This window comes from Crinia signifera, chromosome 2, assembly GCF_055691185.1.
Source record: "Crinia signifera chromosome 2, ASM5569118v1, whole genome shotgun sequence".
Taxonomy (NCBI): domain Eukaryota; kingdom Metazoa; phylum Chordata; class Amphibia; order Anura; family Myobatrachidae; genus Crinia; species Crinia signifera.
Genome location: NC_139218.1, coordinates 255,123,413 through 255,151,184, shown reverse-complemented (window position 1 = coordinate 255,151,184; position 27,772 = coordinate 255,123,413). Strand labels below are relative to the sequence as shown.

The 27,772-nt window shown below is 42.2% G+C and overlaps 1 protein-coding gene across 2 annotated transcripts in view; it reads right to left on the bottom strand.

The window, feature by feature from the left end:
* Nucleotides 1-27,772, bottom strand: part of CFAP47 (cilia and flagella associated protein 47) — a 474,937-nt gene that overhangs the window by 50,052 nt on the left and 397,113 nt on the right. For both annotated transcript variants that reach the window (XM_083174330.1, XM_083174331.1), the window contains 2 exons: nucleotides 15,169-15,325; nucleotides 4,508-4,603 (listed from right to left, as the gene is read on the bottom strand). In XM_083174330.1, the coding sequence (XP_083030456.1) occupies nucleotides 4,508-4,603; nucleotides 15,169-15,325 (253 nt within the window). The remainder of the gene's footprint in view (nucleotides 1-4,507; nucleotides 4,604-15,168; nucleotides 15,326-27,772) is intronic.

Sequence of the window (27,772 nt, the reverse complement as noted above, 5' to 3'; positions counted from 1 at the left end):
AGTTTTTTTTTTTTTTTTTCCTTAAATTACTGCAATAGAGCACACAGCATGCAATGTATGTTGAATTTATATTTCACATACTGCATGAGTTTTCATGTTAATGAAGTTACTGGACAAATGTTTTCCTATCAATAGAATCTGATTTTTGCAGTCAAATTGGATGTGGTGTCTATGATAACAATTTCATGCAATGACACAGTCTATCTTTCTAAACATGAAAGCGAGAATGACAATCCTAAAAACCAACATTGTTTTCAAAATGTGTATCAGTAAATATCTTTATTGCTCTCCATCTCATTAATCTTGTTCATGAAAGCAAATATGAAGCTGAACATTTGTGACAAAAAGAAAATGAAATTGCCTTTGTTGCAGGTACAATTGGATTTTGGACATTTCTGATTTATGTTTGATCAACTTTGACAGATCATTTAGTTTTTTACTTATTACTCACAATTTTTATATTGTGACTATTTGATAGAATTTTTTCTATTATGAATTACGTAAACTGTTTATTTAAAAACATTTTTTTACAGTATGTTTACCTGTTTCCGACCATTTAGATACCATATACAATAATGGGGCAAACACACAGTGAGATAGGTGCAATTTGAGCATACTCAATGTGTGCTATGCAATTTGGACTGTACACACTTTGGCTCTTATTCAGATCTGATCGCAGTACAAATATGTTCTCAAAATGGGCAAAACCATGTGCACTGCAGGTGGGGCAGATGTAAAATGTATAGAGAGAGTTAGATTTGTGTGAGTTATTTTGTTTCTGTGCGGGTAAATACTGGCTGCATTATTTTAACACTGGAATTTAGATTTCAGCTTCAACACACCCCACCCAAAATTAACTCTGTCTCTACACATGTTACATCTGCCCCACCTGCAGTACACATAGTTTTGCCCATTTTGAGAACAAATTTGTACTACAATCAGATCTGAATAAGGGCCTCTGGGATTTGAACTTCACCAGATTTTGACAACACTACAATAATATGTAGTACAATAGTATGTAAACACTTAGTATTTGGCCTCGTTATATTCACTGCGAACTAAACAGATCAAATCACACGCAATAATCGCAGAGTGTGTGGGCACCATAAAATCAGTAACAGGACATATCCTGTTACTCAAAAGATTATCGTGATTTTGTTTTTTGAAACAATAAGTATTAAAATTAAGATTTTGGAGTCAAAAGTAGCCAATCCTAGGAAAATATAGATGCATTTAAGCACAGGCGCATTCAGAGAGGAGGGGGCCTGTATGCAGGCCCTGATTGGGCCCTCTCCTCTTCAGCATTGCAGTAGACTCTGGCAGGTCTCAAGAACATGGCGCCAAAGCCATGTTTTTTTTATTTATTAACAGTTTTTTATATAGCGCAGCATATTCCATTGCGCTTTACAATAGGAAAGCGCATCACATATTCCAGGGGATATCTCTTCCTTGAATCACCGAAAAATGGCCACGGACCATTGCCCAACCCGAAGCCAGTGCCAGGTGATGAAGCAGTGAGTCTAACTAAATGGGTGTAATGTGTGCAGTGTGTGGGTCCGAAAGGACCCAGGGGCCCGAGTATACCACACTCATTATAGTATCTATCCAGTGTATTCCAGACCCAGTATAAAGAACTATTGTCATTATGAATGTTGGAACATACAGTACATACGGTATCGGAGAGTTCTCATAGTTTTGTCAAAATATATCACCACAATCATGTTTCTATTGTAGATGCATTGCAAACTGTTCTACAAATTTAAAGATCTATAAAGGAACATTTATTATGAAGAGGCCAATGATGAGTAGATTGAACAATATATAAGATGGGTTATAAAGAACAGAAAATTAAAATAAGAAAACAGAAGGAGTTTTACCAAAAGTCAAACTTGATCCGTTCTAAAATTTTGTATAAATTAAGCAGAGGGAATAAAAAACTCCTGTCCGTTTAATAATGATTCAAATAAATATATTTAGATAATGTGTTGACAATAGCATGTATTGTATATTTTGGGGGCAACAGAATACATTTTATATCAAATAATAATCCCATTTATTACCAAGGCTGTACTAATGAACACATCCTTTATCTTACTTAACTTTGTTAGGTATTATGCTGGTATGCATGAGTTTTTTCTTTTTAAACAGTCAACACATTGACATGGCAAATTTTAGACTACATTTTGGTTTGCAAGCGAGACATTGAAAAAATATCAAGTGAAAAACAAGTGACACAGGATAAACAACTAGAATTGGTTTCCAAGCAACACTTTTTTAGTACTTCATAGGCATATATTTTATCTAGGAAATTCATGCACAATACACAGCTGGCAACATCAATAATTATAACCCAAGGGACAAATACAGTATAATACTACAGTATTTCTCAGCTGCAAAATATCTGCTCCTCTTTGTACCAGGCCAGTCTGCAGTTTTTGGGTTTGGAATCTGTCACTCCCCCACTATCACCACTGCAGTGAGAAATAATTCTCTGTAAGATCAGTCTGGCTGTAAATCAAAACGAATAAGCTTCATTCTGATCTGCTATCAGTGATGCTGTACTACTGATGATGGCTTTTTTTTAGAAGGCAAAACATGCATACAGAAATATATTGCTCCTGGGGGTAGGGGGATTACACAGAAATATGTTGCTAAGGAGAGTAAGTGCTGCCATGGATGATGTCTACCTCATTGCTACACAAAGGGGAAGTACATGTGTTGCCACAGTAGAGTGTGGCTCATGTACTGCTACAGAGGAGATACAGTATGTAGTATGTTGCTACAATGAGGTAGAGGAGAACTGTGTACTGCTGGTAAAGGGGAGTGGAGAAATGTAATCCTCTATGGCTGAAAAGAGAAATGTTTTGCTATGGGGGAGGGGGGGTATGTTGCTGTTTAGTGAGTGATTGTGTTGGGGAATGAGAAAATGAGCGTGAGGGAGGAAATGTGCTGCTATTAGGGAAAGCGAACTATGCCACTTACATACCTGCCCATGCTGAGCAATATTTCCAATTGAAACTAAAAAACATTTTGACTAACTATTTATTAAGTTCTAAGCTAGACAAGGGTTTATTTCAGAGAACAGTATGCTTTATATATGATGGATCTGTCAAAGATTTAAAAAGTTGTAATCTAAGATTAAATAAATGCTGCTTTAAATACATAAGTGATTTCTTAGAAATACTTTTCATCACTGAGTACTAAGGAACACTGGCAAGTCCAAGCTAGATCAAATAACATTTATTTACCAATCCATCAAAAAACTAATGGTAAATAAATGAACTAGAAAAAGTGGCATTTTAAGCCTTATATATGTCATATGTGTTGAGGAGACTCTATCCTTAACTAACATTTCTTCATTCCAACCAGTTTTCCTCCAGCCTACATTCTTTATCCATTCCATGTAATACTTATAGAAAATGTGGTATATAGTATCTGATGATAGAATTTAGAAAAAGTCAACTCAATATTGTATTTGGACCTACTGATAATGATCATTGGTTCCTTACTTATGCGAATGTGTACTAATGAGTTTCTACTATATATGCCTGTGTTGAAGCTACATGTTTCTGTACATTGTATATATTTTACCATTGTTGATGAAAACTGAAAAACTCAACACTGATCAACATTCATTACATCATCTAATAGCCAATTGGGTCACTGGAACAACAATTTAAAAGGGTAGCTTGTTAAAATTCAGTAGTTGGACCTATTTTTGTAATTAAATACAGAAGTTTACAAGAAGCCTCACATTACTTTACCATGCTGCTGGGGAGCTCTGTTCTTTCTAAACTTTGGGTCTTGTTTGCTTCAGTTCCATTCTTTACATTATGTAACCCTGCCCTCACTAACATAAGGTTACCCTCTTCCACAAGTTCTGAACATTTATTTCCAGAAATAATATTATGTAGTGAACATTCTAATTGGCTACAGAGTCCTCTATTTAACTGGTCCATAATAGGGGTTCTCAAGGCACAGCAACAGTCCTGGTGTTATGCCTATCCAGGCTTAGGCACAGGTGACTTAATTTGTACCTCAATTAGCTTGATTATATAATCTGTGAATAAGCAGTAATAGCCATAAAACCTGTACTGTTGGTGTGCCTTGAAAACCGCAATTGAGAACCTCTGCTCTATTGTACATGCTTCAGACCCAAGAACAGCTTGGATGAGTAGCTGATGACAACTAAATTAAATAAACAAATTAAACTAAATTAGAAACTTTCAAGCCCATGATGAAATGTACTTAAAAAATTGGCTAGATGAAATAGTAACATTATTATTAATAAATAATAATTCGGCCAAATGTAAAACATTTATAGTACATTCTAATTGTTGAGAATAACAGAAAATTAGGAACCATATTTTAGCATATAAAAGAAACAAAGAAACAAGACATATTTTTCTGCAAGAAACAAAAAAGAAGCACATCAAATGCACAAAATAAGATAAAAAAGCTATTGTGCTATTTTTTTCAACAATGGCTTGAAGACTAAAATAAATACCTTGTGTTTGCTTTAGGGGCAGACAGAAAGCGGACTCTTTATTGATGGAGTGGCGCAGGACAGATGCACTAAGCCGATGCATGGTCTGTTCTTGGTCTGAAAATGTTTAAAAAAAAAAGATGGAATATTTTCATACACTTCAATGTCAAATTCAAGGAAATAAATTCACTGATGGTTGAAATGTGATCAAAGGCCTTTTCTAATGAAAGTACTTCACGGATGAATGTTCTTCAAAGTACAGTCTCAAATACGAGGTGACAGCATCTCCCTTCCCTTTCTTTCTCTTTGCATTTTTAATCATGTTGCTTGTCATGCTTGCAATAATTTCAGGTTTTAACCTGGAAATTCTACTAACTATCCTTATTACAAAAATAATCAAATAGCATGAAACGTATTAAATACACTAAAATAGCATAATATAAGAAGCAGAACTTTCACATCACTTTTAGATGCTCTGAGTTTTAGAGACGTAATTTTGGCAATGTTAAAAACTGCAAGATCCATTCACAAAACAGACTGACTTGCAACTTGAATAAGCGATAACTTATTACTAAAGCATCTAAACATGAAAAGAGGTGATGTTGCCCATATCAACCAATCAGATTTGCTCTATTATTACTAGAACATGATAGCAATAATGTGATTGGTTGCTATAGGCAATATCACTGCTTTGAATATTTAGAAGCTTTAGTAAATGTCCCCCTTAGAGTCTTTATTTATTAATTATTTATTTATTATTAAGCATTTCTTATATAGCGCATACAAATTTTGCAGTGCTTTACAGAGAATATTTGAACATTCACATCAGTCCCTGCCCCAGTGGAGCTTACAATCTATATTCCCTACCACATGTACAAGCACACACATACATTCTAGGGTTCATTTTTTGTTGAAAGCCAATTAATCTACCTGTATATTTTTGGATTGTGGGAGGAAACTGGAGTACCTGGAGGAAACCCACGCAAGCACGGGGAGAATATACAAACTCCGGACAGTTAGAGCCATGATCGAACCCATGACCTCAGTGCTGGGAGGCAGTAATGCTAACCATTACACCATAGTTACTTAACTAAATAATGGTCCTGATGCATATTGGTATGGAATTGCACAGCCACTTACTTAGGCTGGCTGTAGGATCCGGACACCAGGATCCTTGAAGTCTGTGTCCGACGAAGCAGACCCGGACCCATAACGCATTCAAAACAGGGGTATCATGCCCAATTCAAACAATGGTACTGGTACCACCCCCAAAAGTAGCAATGTGTCATTCATATATAAGTGGCAGGTGCTCAATTAGTTTAGTGATATTGCTCAAGTGCATGAAAGGGACTTAACTTGTCAATCATGCTGCAGCTGACAAGTGGTACCAGTGATATCACAAGACCCGTTCAGCACATACATAGAACTGTTCTTGCACCTGCGCATACCCCCAAACATCATATTTGTATGCAAACCATTGGGTTTGTGTACAAATGTGAATCAGGCCCACAGTTTCTGCTATCACATTTTACATTTCATGTTCTCATTCTATAGCTTTTATATAAGTAAGCACATTATGGGCCTGAGTTGCATGCATTATGATTATGCCAATTTTCTTAATACTGTGACCTAACTTGCAGCGACTTGTGACAGAGCATTTCCATCTTGATGCGTCTTTAGATGCACCATCAGATGCTCCATCTAAAGTTTCCCAGCCCTATGGCAGCTTTAGTTTCTCCATATGAGTATGGCCTCCTCTGTAATCCACTGAAATCCACAGACCCTGGGTCTGATATAATGAATTTAGAGGTCAGCAGACGTGCGGTATGCTGGCCGAACTCTGATGTTTTATAAAGGGGTAATCATTTACAAGGCCGAGCCATGCTCATAAACGTCAAAGTTCATCCAGTATCCTGCATGGCTGCGGGACTCAGACTTCATTACATCCCTTTCCAAATCCATTTTGCACTGTTTTGGCATTAAAACAAATCACCACTTTAAATCTAGTGGCTACAATTCCAGGATCTTGACATTGCCTGCAGGCTACTGCATTTGGGCCTTACTATGCTTTATTATTTAATCATTGCAAAATATATTATACAGTATGAGTATATCAGATATAACACATGAAATAGATACAGGTAAAACACTTGTATCATGAAGCATTCACCTTCTCTAATATATCCACATTAACAATGATTTTGTTTTAATGAGTATTAGTATAATATGCCATAAGGGCAGAAATTAAGTAGAAGAACATGGCCAATATACAGTGTTTATGCATTATGCTGTGGATATTGCATTATAGTATAGCAAGAATGTCCAAGCATTATGGGGGAGATAGCAGCCTGATTTTCCTCAATTGTATTCCGGGAGCAGACAGCTGAGTCCTAAGATTTCAGCAGCTACTGTAGCATTACAGCCTGTCAGATAAGTATTGCTGTTAATAGCGTATAATCTAAAGGGTGAAGGTGGTGGAAGAATAACAGTTATAATTGAAAATACCATTTCAGAAAAATGATTAATGACACATTAAACAAAAGATTACTGTCATTATATTAAATGTCACTTGAGTCTTTTACATTTCTATTTGGATGCCTGCAATAATGTGTAAGTGACATGTTAGTGCTTCCAGATATAGCAGACCTTTGTAGTAGCTGATTGCGAGGATTGGCGGTGGGCTGCTAAGCTCTGTAGTCAGCTACATTTATACACAGAGGCCAACATGGCAGATGGCATTTGGTAAGTGAGGTAGATAACAATATTATGTACAAGTGAGCTAAAGTATAATTGAGTGAAACTGCACACCATATTGTAAATGTTAAGTTGCAATTGTGGGCAGTTACAAAGGGCCTTATTTTGGTTCATACTTTCTGACAAAATCCTTCTTAGATGGACAAAACCATGTGCACTGCAGGGGAGGCAGATGTTACTTGTGCAGAGAGAATTAGATTTGGGTGAGTAATTTTGTTTCTGTGCAGGGAAAATACTGACTGCTTTATTTTTACACTGCAATATAGATCTCACTTTGAAGTAAAACCCCACCCAAATCTAATTCTCTCTGCACATGTTACATCTGCCCCACCTGCAGTGCACATGGTTTTGCCCATCTAAGAAGGATTTTGTCAGAAAGAATGAACCAAAATAAGGCCCAAAGTGACAATTTCACAAAATGCATGTGGGTCTTGTTTGCTAGGCACATATCACATACACTTACACAGATGCTTGTAAGCATTTACTTTACTAGCAAAATATGCCTTTGTCTGTGTTGTTAAATTTCAGTAAAGTTCAAAAAACCTCTTTAATACATCAGACACAACTCTCCATCTTGTGCAAGAAAAACAATATTCAATACAAACATACAGTATAGACACGAGCAACAACTAAAGAAGCACCAATGATATAAGATGGTTTTATGAGTAAACACTGATGCAGAGGTGGATGCAGTTACATCCACTATTGTGATTTTTTCCCCCCAAATTTGTGGTTCTGGTAAAATGCTAATCTAATTCCCGCCTTCCCCTTGTCTACTTGTGCACGTTGGAATATGCAAGTCCTGAGACGCCCAATTTCAATGACCATGGATTATGTAAATTTACGGATGGTTGTAAATACTCAATTGGCACACAAGTGCTCTCACCATTAACTTGCACCAGACTATGACTGACGCAATATGTCCTACTCAATGCTGGCTAAACATAGCCTCTGTGGCTGTGGTACTATGTCTACAGCTGCATTCAGTGCATTTACCACATGCCACCTCCTAATCACCACCCAGGAACATATATGGTTTTGTCTCACCATTTCAAATGCTCCAGTCACACAAACGTATGCTCCACAGGGTTTTCAAGACTTTTGACACATGCACATAAGCACATAATTGCTCAACTGCGCAAACATGGCAATTTATCCACCTCTGAGTCAGGCCAAGGGTTATTACATGGCATGGTCCACTCTATGTATCAGTCCTAATATGTAGACAAATGTCTTGACTCCTTAAATTTGCTTGTAGAATGACTGTATATACAGGATGCGGTTATGATGCCCACGTTTAAGACAGAGGCTTAAAAAACTTCTTACAGCAGGGATGCCCTTTTTCACATTATATACAGTATGACACATTGATATTCTATACTGATGTTGCAATATCATAAAAATACATCTTCCTTAGCATTTATAAGTCTAATCAGTATATTTTAATACTTTATTAATCCCTTAGCTGAGGGTTGCCTCACCCTTGTGTTGAGTTAATTTCCCAGCGTTAGCTCTCGACACATTCCAGCATCAATATAGCTGATTTTTTGATGGGGCATCACACAGTTTAATTCATTAGACTTTGTATTGTCATGACATACCATTAGTCTTTTTACACATTCTAACACATTCTAACATGTTTTAATGCAAATACCCCCCCCCCTCCCGAAAAAAAAAAGGGAACTAAAAGAAAACAAACCCCTCAAATTATTATTTTTTGGGGTACTTGTTTCCTAGCACGGCGCCCACTAAACAAATTGCTTAGCGGGCGATTCTGCGTAAGAAAATCGCATTGCATCGCATGCGGTTTTTGCGTGCAATGCAATGCGATTTTCCTATGTAATTTATTCACTGCTCTATTTTTGCCCCCGGCCGGTGCGATCGCATCGCATGCGATCGTATCGCACCACAGATTTGCATGCGATTTTATAGGGTGCGATGCCATTTACTTTACTATACACTTATATGAGATGCAATGAGATTGAGGCCCCCCCCCCCCCACACACACACTAGCCACACAACCCCGAAGCATGGCGAGCGCAGTGGAACGCATCCTCCCAACCTTTTCATACCCTTACTATCCACGTCGGCGTGGAGCTGATTTCATATAGTGTGGTGAGCACAGCTAGACACTGAGCCTGAAGCGTGGCGAGTGCAGCAAGCCCCGCGAGGAGATGCAGATTACTTAACATGTATTCCGTGTCCCCTCGCGGGGCTCCCGAGGCTTCAGGGTGGTGTGGATAGTGGGGGGGGGGGGGGGGGTAAGTAAAACCTCATTGTACAGTATGTCATACACACCAGAAAGTTCCTACCAGGAGAGCTGTCCTTTTCTTAAATATTTATGCATTACATGCTGCTACGCATCAGTGGTAGAATAAAACACAAGATAAATTATATGCTTGATCCACCTATTGTGATCACTGGTAAATAACTGCAAAGGGAGCACAGTGTTTGAAAGAGGAGACTACCATCTCTTAAGATAGGGGCTCCCATGTGTGTACAGGCCAGTATGGGCATATAGCTCCCAATATGCCCTTACGCTACCTAAGGAAATCTATTTTTTGTGTAGCAATGATAATCTGTGTACCAGCGGATCATGGACAATGATCTTATTCGCAAATGCTAATCACAGCATAGTTTCCATGGTGGATGTAATGGGCAAGTGCAGGATGGGTCCTGCAATAGCATTCTAAATATGCTATCGCCTCTGCATGACTCACACACAGAGGTGTTTGTAGGGAGGAAATGGGGGTGGATGGCATTTTCGGAAATGGGGAACATCGTACTCGTTTACCGGGACTGGCCATACCAAGTACTGTACTGGACTGCAACAGGGAGCCTGAGTAAGGGTACATGTGAATGCAAATGCAGGCAGGGGGTGCTGCACCTCCTCCTGCATTTGCATTGCTTAGGGATCACTTATGCTAAGCCGCTACAAGAAGCTTTGATATGCTGTCCAAGCGGGATGCAGTGTAAATCCCGGCGGTCGGGATCCCGGCGTTCAGAATCCCGACGCTGGAATCCCGATCGCCGAAATCCCGACACTTTCTCCCTCCGGGGGTGTCCACGACACCCCCGGAGGGAGAATAAATTAGTGTGCCGAGCGTAGCGAGGCACCGGGCCCGCTGCGTGGCGAGTGCAGTGAGCCCGCAAGGGGGGGGGGGGGGGCGATCCACGTCCCCCCCTTGTCGGGATTTCGGCAATCGGGATTCTGAACGCCGGGATCCCGACCGCCGGGATTTAATACTGAATCCGTCCAAGCTTAATCAGGACCAATGATTGCTAAGGAGGCCACATAGTTTGAAAGAGGAACTCCCTTCGTTCATATGTGAGCAACCCCTAATTTGCCAGTGTAATTATGGGCATGATAGAGCACATAATACCTTTCCTCCTATACAACAAGCTGTCTTTCACTACTTTATAATGTATATTCAGATCTATACATAATGTTCAATACTATAGATGCTAAAACAATTATACAAATTTGAGGATTTTGGATAAAAGATTAAAATGCTGCCAAACACATGGCAACTGTTCAGCAGTACGACAACAAAGTGCATGCATAATTCAGTTGTACACTGCTGTTATAAATAATAAAATAATAAATATTTTCCAATGCATAACGCAAAGTTTGCCAGAGTATCTTACACATACGAGGTCACAAACATCTCAAACAGGAATTAAACTAAGCGTAGCTGCCTCAGGGCTCCACAGCTGCTATTACACACTTTAGCATTTGTTAGTTGTAAAATACTAAGAAAATGGTGATATATTTCTCCCTGCCTCTATAACACATTCACAGCAAAGTAAAAAGTTGCTAAAAACAAAACCACTTCTATATGACCTCTAATTTTAATCAAGAATTGTTATAGTGGAAGGTTGTTGCACCCACACTGCCTGTCGCTTATTTATGCCCAAGTAGGCATGCTTTTCATTCTTTATGTAGAGAGAATCGTGTCTTAGCAGATGTTATTCCAAAAATCTATTAGTGGAAAGTGAGAGTGAGAGCTGGTAACACAAGCCTTAGGACTTCCCGCTGGAAAAATTAGTTCAGGGTAGTTTGGCACATTTTTTGCTGGGAGCTAAGAAGAAATTAAATTCAATTAAACTGTGTGGGTGAAGAGTTCACTCCGTAGATTAACCCCTATTATTTTTCTCATCTTTAAAAGAAAAAAAAAACATAAGTTGTAAAAGTAAGTACGGCACAGTTTGGTTAAGTCGGAAAGCCCAATACAGAAATCTCATATGATTTTTACAGCTGAGAATAATCTGAATAGTTTCTACGGGGTTAATACATGCATGATCACACGGACCCAACACACATGGCCAGACTGCGCATGTGTATGGGCAATGCTGGGAAGTGATGAAGTCCTGCTACTTTTTTTATTCATAAGCTGTTCGCAAGGTGAATGACAGGAAGTAGGCGGTAACCAGCCAAGAAAACCGCTAGGCATGCTAGAAAATAGCTGGGAGTGTTAGGGAAAACACAGGCATGCCTATGCAATTTAGGGGAGGGTGCATGATGCCAGCAAATGGCCGGATAGGCCTGTTTTCATCACAGCCGCTGAGTAAGTCAATTTCTACATACTTTCTGATCACTTATACTTTCTGATCACTTATTCCCCTCGGGGGGGGGGGGGGGGGGAATACACATATAAACACAAAAGCACCCACAGCAAAACAATACACAAAGGCCCTGAAGGAACAAAAGCAAGCATCAATAAGCAAAAAAAAAAAACACACACTTACGCCCCCACAAAAACAGGTAACAGGGAGAGACAGAGAATGACAGAGGGAGAGGGTGAGAGGGAAAGGGTAATTGTGACTGGGAGAGAGTGACAAGCTGAGGTTGTCAGGAAGAAGCAGTGGGTGAGGGTATTAGGAGAGGGTAACTGGGTGTGAGTGACAGGGAGAAATTGTGGGTGGCAGGGAGTGGCAGAGGGTGACTTAGAGAGGCTAATGAGGAGAGAGAGGGTGAGAAGGAGGTGATGGGTTAGTGTTAAGGTGACAGGAAGAGATTGACAGAGGAAGCCAGTGAGAGGCAGTGGGTGACAGAATTAGAGGCAAAGGGTGACATGAAGAAGCACTAGGTGATGACAGGAATAGGGTAGCAGGGAGGGGCAGAGGTGAAAAGCAGTGGGTGACTTGGAGAACTAAACCTTAAGAGACAGTGGGTGTTGAAGGTGACAGGTAAATGCAGTTGGTGACAGGTAGTGGCAGAGAGAGGCAGCCCTCTACCAGCTGAAGGGGTGTCCAGGTAATCTCACTGCAGTAACAGAACCACCCATCCGCCACACTTACAACCAATCCTGGCATCGGAAAGCGCTGCAGCAAATAATGAGTATTAAGAATAAGATTGTGGCTACAGGACCCCTCACTGCAGAGGCCCATGGGACAGTGGAAATCGAAGTGCCGGTATTGCATACCACCGCATACTGGCCCACTTCAACTGCTGATTCTGATTATAGATAGGACTAAATATACATTACCTACCTCCAGAAACCCATAAATTCAATAGCAGACATTTTTTATGGTAGTCCACAAGGAACCGGGGGAATGTGCACACTATACTAGTCAGTCGAGCATGCATTCAACTCAGTGTACAGCATACACGCAACTCAATGTATAGCATACAGGGAAATGGCAAAGAAGTAGCATCATCTACCATCCTATGTTAAAATGTTTAAATACTGGTAAAAATGGATCCTGCCTCTGCTCCACCGCCATGCTACCCCCTTCCAGCTATACTTATCCCCTGTTGTCACTTTGACCAGGCTAATCCATTCCCACTGCACCATCAGCTGGATGAAGCCTGTGTTCAACCATGTCCACTATCCGGGTTGAAATGCCAGGTGTCTCAACGCAGTTTTTTTCAACTGTGTACTTTCACACTGCACAATATACCAGATTTCTGCACATTTATGTGCAATAACATTGGATGTTGATGGCTGTGTGAAATGTAGGCAGTTAACTCAAATAGTGGGGTTCAATGTCAAGTTGCTAACAGAAATAGAGATACCAGGATAGTAACTACTGTTGGATGGAGGGAATATTATGAATTCTGATTGAGTTTGAGTTAGCAAGAACAAATCCACGATGAAATTGTAGAAAGACTTTTAGTATTATTATTATATTACATATTATAATACATGTTATAATATGTTTTATATAATAATGTATATAAAAAGTAATACAGTACATATAGCACCACAGAGGGGTCCGAAATGCCTTATAAAGGATATAAACAGAAACTATATGAACATCGTAAACATTGTGAACATTATAAACATTGCTTTATCAGTTGACAAACAGAAGCAGGTCAGCAGAACACAAAGGTAGGTGACGTTGTTAGCAGTGGGGAGGAGATGATGGTATACAGTAAATAAGGGAAGGAAAACCATGAGGCAATATGCTCCTGACAATTTACAGTCTATAGGGGGGAGGGGGCAGACAGACAGGGGTGTAACAGAGGGGAGAGACAGTGAGCAAGAAGGATGGAGATGTGGGTTGGGATGAGAGCTGGTTAAAGAAGTATACACCAATGTACCCAAATATATACCAAAAAGACTGTGCACTTTTGCAATAGACATGCAGTGCAGGGCTAAATGTAATAGGTTCAAGTTTCCAGAGGTCCAAGAATGGCCAGATTTTTGAAGCAGCAATCATTTATAAGACAAGATTGCTGCTTTAAAAATATGTCCATTCTCAATGAAATCCCGGCCTCTGACAACTCAAATGCTGTGTACACATGGTGAGATTCCCTTGCTATTCGACATAAGATTCGACTGCTATACAATCTTTGCTAACTCTGTACTATTTATGTACAATTCATACAATCTGCATTAGATTTACACTATACAGTCATTGCTGCCCTGTCTATCTGGGTTTCGATTTGTGCTGTCACGGGAGCGCGCATCGGAATCGCAAGGTAAAAAACCTGTGCGATCTGCATACGATCTGCATGCGATTTGCATGTGGTCTGTATAAGATCTGCATGCCATTTTGACTATATAGTCAAAATCTAATGTCAAATCTCACCGTGTGTACACAGCAAAACCCAATTAAATTTACCCTACAGTATTTTTAAGATTTTCCCAAGAAAGGTGCAATTGCTCTAAAGCTAAAATGAATGTACGTCTTCTGTACATTAAAACAACTGTCCATCAAAAACAGCTTAACACTTCTATGAAATGCCAATTTAATAGGTCAAGTTTGCCACCATATAGCATCATGTAGCCTGATATACCACTCTGTAGCTTGATATTCTCACATACTGTATATGTTGCTATATGCTACAGATTGAAGCTATAGCACAATATTTCATAACTTATTTTATCATGATTGGTTCTGTAATGCTAAAGTTTGTATTTCCTACTGAATTTCCTGCTGCTAGACTGTAGTTGAAGCGCAGATTGTGCAACCAATGAAAGCACTGCAGTAAATTATAACTTGTCAAACCTGGCAAAATGAAAACTAGCTAATATTTGGAACTGCACACATTTAGCAATGTATATCATAAATGAAAAATAAATCACGACATTATACCAACTATCTATAAATCACCTTATTACACACAGAGCTCATCTTTGGTGAGAGAAGTGAAAAGAATACAATTTGAGAAGTAATATATGTGCAGCTGCTTATTTTTGCTGCCAAATGATAACGTCCTTTAACCCAAGGAACTCAAATTACTGTGAAGATAAAAATGATGCACTATTTCTTGGCCATTAATTTTCATTATAATTTCCAGACAGTGGATGCATTGAGATATTCATCATTATTAAACAGTGAAGTATGTTCATTTTTGCTATGTCATCATTATACTTACAACCTTTTGCTTTTGTGTGCAGTATTTAATTCAATGAATCCACTGCAGTTGTTAAATAATTGTACGGTTACTGTGAAACTGATATTAAAAAATACTTTACCAGTTAGAATAACATCAATGAGAACATTTTCATTTGTGGGATTCTTAAAGGCGATACTGAGGGAGACAAGGCTTCCAACACTGGCACTTATGCTTGCTGGTTCCATAGGTTGAGGAATGAGACCTACTCCAGATACATGGAATGTCCATTCTTCAAGCTGTTTAAAAAAAATTGTTAAAAGTTTATTTCAATGTGTAAACACATATGAACTTGAATGGAAAACAGCATTTACAATAGCAAACTAAGACAATGACAACAGAACATTTGGTACTTGTGTAGTTTCATGACGCCAGCATGGCGCCGTGCGTCTGAGTCCCCTTGCGGGGCTCGCTACGCTCGCCCACGTTGCGGGCTCGGTGGCTTGCCACGCTATCTAAAATCAACTCCATGCCAACATGGATAGTGGGGGTATGAACTATCCAAACTTATTTTAGATAGTTTGTGACGAGTGTAGAACCCTAAATTTGTGGCGCCGTGAAACTACACAAGTACCGAACATTTTATTTACTAACAGGTACCCGCCCCCTGCATCCCGCCCCATGCACGTCTGCAAATGATCACTGTTCACATGCCATCTGCAAATCCATTTGCAATTCAATTACCATTGAATTATTTTCCAGTCTGTGCTAATGTGCAGAACTCTGACCCTTGCACAACTTTGCGACAGAGACAGGCTGATGGAGACCGGAGTTGATGTCAAAGACCCCCTATGAAAACGTCTGGGAATACCTGACACTTACAGACAAGGTCCGGCTACCACCCCTAAAACCCAGCTTCCTATCAGTCAAAATGAAAAGAGATTGAAATTAGATTAATTGGCGATTAGTCTTGCTGTTTGACCTTGCGCATGCATGCTACAATCCGTACACATGCACACTCATAAGATATTCTATAGAATTCCAAACTGCACAACAGCGATCAGGTCAAAATAACCCCCATAGACACCAGGGTAATTACCTACCAGTATGTTTAAAGATGTTGCAGACAATATATGTTGCCCGGAAAGTGCAGTCCCCACTCCGCATTCATCCCTTCTCATGGACCATGTGATCATTTGTGTGGGATAGGGACTGCCTCACCATGACAACCAGGGACAGCATTTCTTTAATAACAGTCCTCTGTCACAGCTTGCAACGTATGCCGCGTCACCCATCCCATGACCAGACGCATAGGGAATCAACACTTGCAATAACAACGGGTTTACTGGTTGTAAACAGCAGCAAGATCCCACTCCCCCTCATCGATCAGGTGTCTTCATTGTATGGGGAGAGATGATTTCATAAGCGGGAAACAGGGTAAGGGACCTGGAGCTTTTCAGGTATAATCATGAATGCAATCAGACAGGGTTTATTTCATCATCTAAAATCGATAGATCTGGGTCATAGTGTTCATTCTAGCACCCGCCATCTTTGAAAACCCATGCAGTTCCTCTTCCCTGCATGGGGTGTCGCTGTCTGCTGTAGTGCTTCTAGCATGTATATCAGGACTGATTTGCAAACCAGACCTTTGCTAGGAACACCACAGCAGACAGCGACACCCTAGGCAGGGAAGAGGAACTGCATGGGTTTTCAAAGATAGCGGGTTCTAGAATGAACACTAGGTCATGTGACCACACCCAACCAATCAAAGGTGTTATAATAAAAGTAAAACCTTTTCCCCAGAATTAATGCTGGATATTTATTATTATTATTATTATATTCTTTATTATGTGAATCCTAATTATTATGTAGATGTGACCTGCAGAATTGCCTTGAATAATAAATGTCTAATGGGCTATGCTATTTTTACAACTACTGCACGTGAAAATCTTCAGCTAATTATCTGAGGGATATTTATAAGACTGACACCGGTACTTGTTTAGTTTCACAGCGGCAGATATCGCATGCGATTTGTACCTGTTCATACCCCCACTATCCACTAGGCATGGAGCTGATTTTATATAGTGTGGCGAGCGCACGCGGATTACTTTACATGTATTCCGTGCCGAGCGCAGCGAGGCCTGGAAGGGGATGCAGGATACATGTAAAGTAATCCGCGTCCGCTTGCCACACTTTGGCTCAGTGGCTCGCCACACTATATAAAATCAACTCCATGCATAGTGGATAGTGGGGTTATGAACAGGTACAAAATCGCATCGCATGCTATATCGACACCTCATACAGGCTTATCTACTCCTGAAGAAGCTGGGTTATCCCAGAGAAACGCATTGAGTCTGCTTGTGCCTATTGCCACTACTAGATGCAATTCACACCACTATTGGACTCTGGCAAGACATGCTTGCAAATTAACCAGGACATTCAATTGGGACCTTGCTCTGGTTTTCATATACCATCGATCTTGAATACCTTGAACACCATCAGAGGAAAGGACCTATTTGCCAATCCATCTTGGGACGATTTGCTACTCATTCCTAAAGCACCAAAGGACCCACCCAGGTGAGAGCCATCGGGAACTGATAAAAACATGCTGCAATTATTTAAAGGAAAAGGTCCTAGTCCTGAGATATAATTCTAGGGAACATTTTGACATCCAGTGGCTTTTAACCTATAATTCTATTTGATTGATTTTATCTAATAATTACTTATTCTTTAAGAAATAGTGTAAACAATTTAGGTTCAGCCAGCGATGGTATCTCTCTCTTTTCAGAAGAGTACAGTATGAAAGACTACTACAGAAAAGTAGAAAATATATGCAACAAGTATACAGAGTGAATTCAGCAGACTAATTATTACAGAGGTATGCAATTAACAAGTCACAATGGGGCAGATGTAGGAACTAGTGTTAAGTGCTTTTCTGCGCTACATTTTTGTAATCCCACCGAGTAATGCTCAGCAGGGGTTTTCCCCTGAAATCCCACCAGTAATTAACAGCCGGGGCGATGTATTTACAGCCACCTAGGCGTTAAATTGCCCCGGACGCAATGTGAAGATTCAGTAATCAACACATTGTGATCGTGCTTACCCTGTGAGAATACACCAGAAAAAGTTTTTCATCTGCAAACCGCGGATGAAGTCACGGGAAGGGACGAAACGCGTTGGTTTCTTCTGTTTGCTATTTCCATATGTATAAATACCAGAAATAATATCAATATTGTCTGGAATACCACTATCAATGTTTGAAAAAGAGACTTTTTAATAAATATTTCAAATATATGGACTTCTTTCATATGCTTTTGAGAAAAGTAAACTCTTAAGGCTCTGTTGGTCTAATTACAAGATCACCATAAGGGTCGCCATCTTACAACTGCATATATATATATATATATATATATATATATATATTCCTGTATATTCTTGTCTTACATGTATATAACAAATGAGACATAAGGAATAAGGACCTTGTGGATGATTCCCACCAGCAGGAGGACTAATACTTCAGGCTAAAAATACAGTGGTTGGATACCACTGTTTTACGGTACTCCTTAAATTTTGGCGGTGCTATCTATCTTTCAGGTGGAGGGTTACTTCATAAAATGATATTTACATACTGCACTAGGAGGCGCCCTTCTCACTCTCTTTTCAGACACACACACACATATATATATATATATATATATATATAGAGAGAGAGAGAGAGAGAGAGAGAGAGTATTGGGGCGGACCGGCACTCACCCAAAAGATTTAGAAGATATCTATCTATCTATCTATCTATCTATCTATCTATAGATAGATATATACATTCTAGCAAAAACTTTGTTTTGCATTAGGGATACAGTCAATAGGTCTACAAGCATTAGGTCGACACCACTAGGTCGACATGGGGTTAGGTCAACAGGGTCATTAGGTCCACACAAGCATTAGGATAGTGAAAAGGTCAACATGGGGTTTGTCACCATTTTTGTTCAGCCGACAAGTGCCGACAGGTGGTATTTCATGTCCTACCGTCCACTAGGGGGGTAGGAGAATAAAATAGTGTGCCATATGTAGCAAGGCACCGTGCCCGAAGCATGGCAAGTGCAGTGTGCCATGCAAGGGGATGCAGTGCACTTTTTAGTGCCCATGTCGACTTTCGGGTAAAAGAAAAAAGTGGCACACCCCATGTCGACCTTTTGACTGTCGACTTTCCCTATGTTGATCTAATGTTTGTGTCAACCTAATGTACTGTCGACCTAACCCCATGTCAGTCATGTTGACCTTTTCGCATGTCGAGTTGTTGTCTATCCAATGATACCTTGCATTAATAATATTTCACATTTCTTTCTTGGAGGTGTCTTTTTTTAGCTCATTATTTAATGTTAAGTAGGGAAATACAGAAATAGCTTCATCTCTGGTGTGCATAAAGCATGTCTCTAGATGCTTTGCCAATTTCATTAAGGATCAGGTGCACAGGAACAGCACACACTTCAACATCTTTATAGATGTGCCAGCAGCTTATGGGCATTCCTGATGTGTTTGTTGATCGCATCATGTTTACTGTGTCCACAACTCCCTAGCCGTGCCATCTTTGTAATTGAAGACTGAGAAGCAGCTGCATGAAAACATAATTCACTAAATCCACGATGCTATCTGTTATTGCTCATAAATATTATCTAAATTTGATTTATTAGCAGTGCCTTTCTATCACAGCACAGTAACATTTTAAAGTAACTTCATTATTAGAAACAATAACATACACTATAAGGCAACAAACGTTGACAGTAACAGAAACAATAGAGTACAGTATGTTACATCTCTTACACCTCTACCTATTGGAGTCCTGGCATGGTAATGGCAATTATCACGGTACTTGTGAGTTAACTGGGCGTCCGATTTCTAAATCGGGTCGGATCGGGCACATCGCATCGCATCGCATGCGACCATCGGATGCGATGCGATGCGATGACCCGATTTTTCCATAGGAATCAATGTTAAAATGGACTGAGTCCATTTTAACATGGAATTCAATGGGAAAAAGGGGTCCTTTTCATACCCCTACTATCCAAGTGGGCATGGAGTTGGATATAAACCTGTGGCGAGCGTAGCGAGCCACCGAGCCCGAAGCGTGGCGAGCGTAGCGAGCCCCGCGAGGGGACACAGAATACCGTCCCCTCGCGGGGCTCGCTTCGCTCGCCACGCATCCGATGGTCGCATGCGATATCGCATCGCATCGCATCTGATTGTATGCCTTAACTTAAGGCATACAATCAAAAAATCGGGCGCCCAGATAACTCATAAGTACCATTATCACTAACACATGTTGTAAACATAAAGTGGGAATCATTTTTTACAGCATGCTTACTAGCAGCACAATGAGAATTCATGGCAGATACACTGCAACAGGCATGTCCAAACTATGGACCTCCAGCTGTTGTGAAACTACAAGTCCCACCATGCCTTGCAACTTTTTTGCTTCTAGGGAATGCTAAAACTATGGCGAGGAATGCTGGGATGTGTAGTTTCACAACAGCTGGAGGGCCATAGTTTGGACATACCTGCACTACAACAACTAGCTTATTTATATCTCTTCGTCAGCCCTTAAATTTGAAAAGGTCTGGAAAATACTAAAAGCAGGAGAGCATTCTCGTATACAATAGAGTTGTTCAAGCTTAGTCTTCAAGGAATCTCTATCAGTTTACTTTTTCAGTCAACGTCACTGTTGCACAGGTGGTGTACAACAGGTGCCGCAGAGCAGAGGATAAGGTTCAAGGCACCCTGGAATACACCTCGCCGCCCAGTGACGTAACTATAAATTTTGCTCCCCCCTGCCAAAAAGTTTGTGCCCACACAGACCCCACTGCTGCTTGCTCCCCCAAGCGGCAGCTGGGGCTGCCTTACAGTAGTTACGCCACTGTCACCGCCCTTTGTGGGGGTATATGAAGCAGCAACTTACTGCATTCAAAGGCATCTATATTTCTGATCTCAGTGCTCTCCCAATATAGTCTTAATTTGCTCCAAAGGCCCTGCTATGGCACTGATATTAATAACAAAACAATAGTCTTGTAATGAATACTGTCACTGATGGATCTTGCAGCACCACACAGCCTTTCAATGCAGTTTAATTTGAATTGCTAAAATTCCAGGTTATCTACTACTCCTGAAACAACATTTAAAAGTTCCCTATCAGATGAAGCAAGGCATAATGGGTGACATTCTATGCTATGCGAGTATCGTTATTTTGCGGTAATTAGACCACAAAATGGCGATATCGCATTTTCCCATTAAATCGTTGATTTAATGGGATGCGCACAGGGGCTGAAATCGCATATAGGGTGACATTCTATGGGATGAGATAATCTGACTTTGGCGAATTTTATCGCAAAAACAGCCGTTTTCGCACTTTTTCCCGAATTCGCATATTTAATGAGATGCGAAAATCGGCAAAAAGTGCGGTTTTGCCGCGAAATCACACTTTTTAGAAGTGCGATTTTTAGTTTTCGCCAGAACTCGCATCCAGATGTTTTCACATTGAAAAGTATACAATTCGCATATTTAATGAGATGCGAATTTGAAAAATGTGTCTAAAAATCTAAAAAAAATCAGACCAGGTTCTGATATGCGATTTGGCCAGAACCCTGCACAGATCATAGAGATCTGTGCATGGCCCTGTGTTAAAAAATGTGGAAAAGTGTTTTTTGACAAAAAAAAATTGCGTGGGGTCCCCCCTCCTGAGCATAACCAGCCCCGGGCTCATTGAGCCGGGGCTGGTTCCAAAAATACGGGGGACAAAAAGCATAGGGGTCCCCCGTATTTCTGAAACCAGCCCCGGACTCTTGGACCGGTCCTGGTTCCAAAAATACGGGGGACAAAAAATCTGGGGGTCCCCCGTATTTTGAAACCAGCACCGGGCTCCAACAGCCCTCGGTGTCATGCCACAGCCGGGGGACACTTTTTATATAAGGTCCCCCGGCCGAAACATGAGCACCGTGGCTGGTCAGCCTTGGACGAGGTACTTGGAGGAGTGGGGACCCCCCCATAAAGGGGTCCCCCCCCAGGCTTCACCCGTCCAGGGCTGAAGCCCGGGGCTGTCACCGGCGTCCGTGGCCAGTGGACGCCAGCCTGATAGTGTTAAATCTTCCATACATAACATTGCTTGATACAGTAGAGCTACAAGTGCCAGCAGACCTCCCCCGCATGCTGGGACTTGGAGAACCACAAGTCCCAGCATGCGGGGCATTAATGGGCCCGCTGGGACTTGTAGTCCACCTGTAAAAAGAATGTTAAAAAAAACACACACACACAGAGCAGTAAAACTTTATTACACACACACCTCACTTTTACACCGCTATACATACCGATCCAGGATCCAGCGCTGGTCTCTCTGCAACAGAGCCTGACAGCCCGCACTGACAGCGGGCTGACCGGCTTTCTCCGATGCAGCTAACAGCTTCTGTCACGCTGTCCCAGCGCGACACAGGCTGAGAGCGTGATTGGGCGATGCGTCTCCATGGAGACGCATAGCTCAGCCCTGATTGGCTGAGCTATTCGCCTCCATGGAGACGCATAAGCCAAAGACGCTCTCAGCCTCTGTAGCGCTGGGACAGCGCTACAGAAGCTGTTAGCGGCATCGGAGAGAGCCGGTTGTCCCCGCTGTCAGTGCGGGGGTAGCCGGCTCTGCAGCAGAAGGGAGACCAGCGCTGGATCCTGGATCGGTGAGTATGTGGGTGTAAAAGTGAGGTGTGTGTTTGTGTAATAAAGTTTTACTGCTCTGTGTGTTTTTTTTTAACATTCTTTTTACAGGTGGACTACAAGTCCCAGCGGGCCCATTAATGCCCCGCATGCTGGGACTTGTGGTTCTCCAAGTCCCAGCATGCGGGGGAGGTCTGCTGGCACTTGTAGTTCTTCTGTATCAAGCAATGTTATGTATGGAAGATTTAACACTATCAGGCCGGCGTCCACTGGCCACGGACGCTGGTGACAGCCCCGGGCTTCAGCCCTGGACGGGTGAAGCCTGGGGGGGGGGACCCCTTTATGGGGGGGTCCCCACTCAACCAGGTACCCCGTCCAAGGCTGACCAGCCACGGTGCTCATGTTTCGGCCGGGGGACCTTATATAAAAAGTGTCCCCCGGCTGTGGCATGACACCGAGGGCTGTTGGAGCCCGGTGCTGGTTTCAAAATACGGGGGACCCCCAGATTTTTTGCCCCCCGTATTTTTGGAACCAGGACCGGTCCAAGAGTCCGGGGCTGGTTTCAGAAATACGGGGGACCCCTATGCTTTTTGTCCCCCGTATTTTTGGAACCAGCCCCGGCTCAATGAGCCCGGGGCTGGTTATGCTCAGGAGGGGGGACCCCACGTCTTTTTTTTTTTTTTTGATGAACAAAAAATCGCACATTTCCTTAAATTCGCACATTTTCATGCCTAAAATTCGCACATTTTCATGCCTAAAATTCGCACATTATCGCACCTAATCGCACTTTTCATTCCAGAATTCGCACCTCATTAAATATGCGAATTCGCGGCAAAAATGCGATATTAAAAAAGTGCGATAATGGGCGATTTTGAAAGTGCGAAAAAATCTCATCCCATAGAATGTCACCCATTATGTGCGTTAAGGTCTGGTGAATAAAAATGCGAGATTAATTCGCATTTTTATCGCATCCAGATGTTTTCGCACAGAAAAGTATACAAGTCGCTTATTTAATGCTATGCGCATTTGTACATCGCATTTTTTAAGTGACTAATTATCGCACTTATTTCAGACCTGGGTCTGTTAGGCGAATTAGCCAGAACCCTGCACAGATCGCAATGTTCCGTGCAGGGTTCTGCTGTAAAAAATAAAAGAAATGGTTAAATACAAAAAAAAAACGAGCGCGGGGTCCCCCGCCCGAGTCTAACCAGCCGCAGGCTCACTGAGCCGGTGCTGGTGACATAAAATCAGGGTCCCCAACAAATAGGGGTCCCCTTGATTTTATGAAACCAGCACCGGGCTCAAGGTCCGGCGCTGGTTCCCAAAATACGGGGGACAAAGTGACTAGGGGTCCCCCGTATTTTAAGAACCAGCACCGGACACAACCAGCCAGCAGGGTAATGCCACAGCCGGGGGGAGACTTTTTATACAAGTCCCCCCGGCCAAAGCATTAACCCCCTGGCTGGTCAGCATGGGCAGGGGTCCTGGGGAAGTGGGGACCCCCCCAATGAAGGGGTCCCCCCCCTCCAGGACTTACCAGCCCATGCTGATAGTCCGGGGCTGTCCCCGATGCCCCTGGGCGGTGGGCATCGGGCTGATGCTTTGTGTAAAAAAAAGAATGAAAACTATTGTTTTACACTGGCGAACTATGAGTCCCAGCAAGCCTACCCCGCATGCTGGGACTTGGGGAACCACAAGTCCCAGCATGCGGGGCATTAAAGGGCCCGCTGGCACTTGTAGTTCTGCAGTGTAAAAAATTGTGCACAAAATCACACTGACACCCTGTAAACTAAAACTTTAATACACACAAAACACACACACACTGATACTTACCTACCTTGAGCCCGTAGGTCGGTCCCTGGATCCTGGGTCCGTCCTCCGGGGCTCCAGGGCAGAAGAGTCCGGTTCCGGGGCCTTGGTCCTGGTTCCGGGGCTGGTCCTGGGGTTCCGGGGCTCCTGGCGTGAAGAATCCGGGGTCCGGGATCCGTGGTAGTCCCCAGGGGTACCTAAGGAGGAAAATCCAACTCACCTGCTCACCGGCGGCGACCTCCGGTGACAGCGCTGCTCCAGACTGGTACCCGGCTTGCAGGAGTTTGTCCGGCGCTGAGATGTTTCCTCCTCGCCGTCTCTGCACAGAATGATTTCTCGGCCAATCAGGAGCCGAGAAAGTCGGCTCTTGATTGGCCAGAAATCATTCTGAATACAGACGCCGAGGAAGTAACATCTCAGCGCATCCAGAGCAGAGATGTTACTTCCTCGGCGTCTGTATTCAGAATGATTTCTGGCCAATCAGGAGCCGACTTTCTCGGCTCCTGATTGGCCGAGAAATCATTCTGTGCAGAGACGGCGAGGAGGAAACATCTCAGCGCCGAACAAACTCCTGCAAGCCGGGTACCAGTCTGGAGCAGCGCTGTCACCGGAGGTCGCCGCCGGGGAGCAGGTGAGTTGGATTTTCCTCCTTAGGTACCCCTGGGGACTACCAAGGATCCCGGACCCTGGATTCTTCACGCCAGGAGCCCCGGAACCCCAGGACCAGCCCCGGAACCAGGACCAAGGCCCCGGAACCGGACTCTTCTGCCCTGGAGCCCCGGAGGACGGACCCAGGATCCAGGGACCGACCTACGGGCTCAAGGTAGGTAAGTATCAGTGTGTGTGTGTGTTTTGTGTGTATTAAAGTTTTATTTTACAGGGTGTCAGTGTGATTTTGTGCACAATTTTTTACACTGCAGAACTACAAGTGCCAGCGGGCCCTTTAATGCCCCGCATGCTGGGACTTGTGGTTCCCCAAGTCCCAGCATGCGGGGTAGGCTTGCTGGGACTCATAGTTCGCCAGTGTAAAACAATAGTTTTCATTCTTTTTTTTACACAAAGCATCAGCCCGATGCCCACCGCCCAGGGGCATCGGGGACAGCCCCGGACTATCAGCATGGGCTGGTAAGTCCTGGAGGGGGGGGACCCCTTCATTGGGGGGGTCCCCACTTCCCCAGGACCCCTGCCCATGCTGACCAGCCAGGGGGTTAATGCTTTGGCCGGGGGGACTTGTATAAAAAGTCTCCCCCCGGCTGTGGCATTACCCTGCTGGCTGGTTGTGTCCGGTGCTGGTTCTTAAAATACGGGGGACCCCTAGTCACTTTGTCCCCCGTATTTTGGGAACCAGCGCCGGACCTTGAGCCCGGTGCTGGTTTCATAAAATCAAGGGGACCCCTATTTGTCGGGGACCCTGATTTTATGTCACCAGCACCGGCTCAGTGAGCCCGGGGCTGGTTAGACTCGGACGGGGGACCCCGCGCTCGGTTCTTTTTTTTACAACCTTGCGCTGTCCTGCAAATGTGCGATTTTCAGACATGAAAATCGCACATTTTCAGGACTAAAAACAGCGCACCACTTCGCTGCAAATCGCCCCTATTCGCACTTTTCAGCCTCCAATGCGCATCACATTAAATATGCGCATTTAGGCTGAAAAATGCGATTTTAAAATAGGCGATTTGCGGCGATGTGGTGCGCAAATAAAACATGCGCATTTAGCGCATAGCATAGAATGTCACCCAATATATCTATATAATTGGAACACCAAATACTCCCAAATCCAATAAATTAGAACTGATCAACTGCAATGTTAGGTTATATCCAGAAAGACTCTTACAGCATTTCTACTGGTACAAGTGGCCCTATAAGGTATCTATCTCTCCACTATCTATACCAGGCATTCCCAACCATGGTCCTCAAGGCACACCAACAGTGCAGGTTTTAGTGATATCCAGGCTTGAACACAGGTGACTTAATTAGTACCTGAATGATTCTGATTAAACCATCTGTGCTGAAGCCTGTATATCACTAAAACCTGCACTGTTGGTGTGCCTTGAGGACCGTGGTTGGGAAAGCCTGATCTATACTAAAAGGATTCTGGATACCTGAAGAAGATAATGTAGCAAATGTGACTGCTTAATTTATTTCAATGGAGTGTCATAGATTTTACATTTTGATATTTACTAACACCATATTAAAAAAAAAAAAAACACACTCTAAGGATCCACATTCCTAGCATTCCAAAATCCATAGATGATCTGGAAAACATGGACTGGTGTCCATTACATTGCAAATTTTGATTATATTTAAATGTAAGGTTGATTGTTGGTGTAGTGGTAACAGTGTGAGTTTAAAGGCATTAAGGGGTACTTACATTTTCCTACTGTCTTAGTATTGCAAACTAAGACCTAATTTATCTCTATGGTGAGTCACTGATGAAATGCCCATATAGTGCAGAGGCAGATCACACAGAACATATATACATGCATATTATATCATGCATGCAGGGCCGCCAATAGGGGGGTGCTGTGGGTACAACTGTCCTGGGCCCCAGCTTCTTGAAGGGCCTAGGCAGCTCATTTTGCCCACCGCAAACCCACCGACTGCCTCCGCTGCACTGCGCTCAGTGCGCTGAACAAAGCAGGTCCCGGAGCACAGGCTTATTCAACCCAGGACACCGGCGCCCAATTAAAATTTTTTACACTGCACCGGCTTTTGAGCCAAACAGAGCTTGCGTACTGGCAGCCAATCAATCCTGGGTGATTGAGCCAGCACATATATTACATGCATAATAACATGTACAGTATGTTTATATGTGCTGTGTGATCTCCCGCTGCACTGCTTGGTAGGCCTCTTCCCATGACCATCTTATGAAAAACCATTAGCACGTCCTCTTTTTGATTCTGTATTTAATGTGTCTAAAATTGACTATTTGTGGGAAATAAAAAATAGATTGTAGGTCAATTTATAGTGTCTTTACATATATTTTAATATCATTGTATTTTACAGTAATATTACTTAACATTATTCATTATACTGTATATTTTAAAAAAATGCTGTGTTAAGATTGGCACGCTTACTTAACTCCAGTGACATTTAATACCCTTGTAATCTACATAAGGGGAACATTATTTTTCATTTAATAAATGAATAGGCTAATGATTCCACTTAATTTAGTGTTGATAATTAATACTATGAAAACAATCAAGTTGCCAGATAATTAATGGCATATCTTTCAGAGACTATCTTAAATT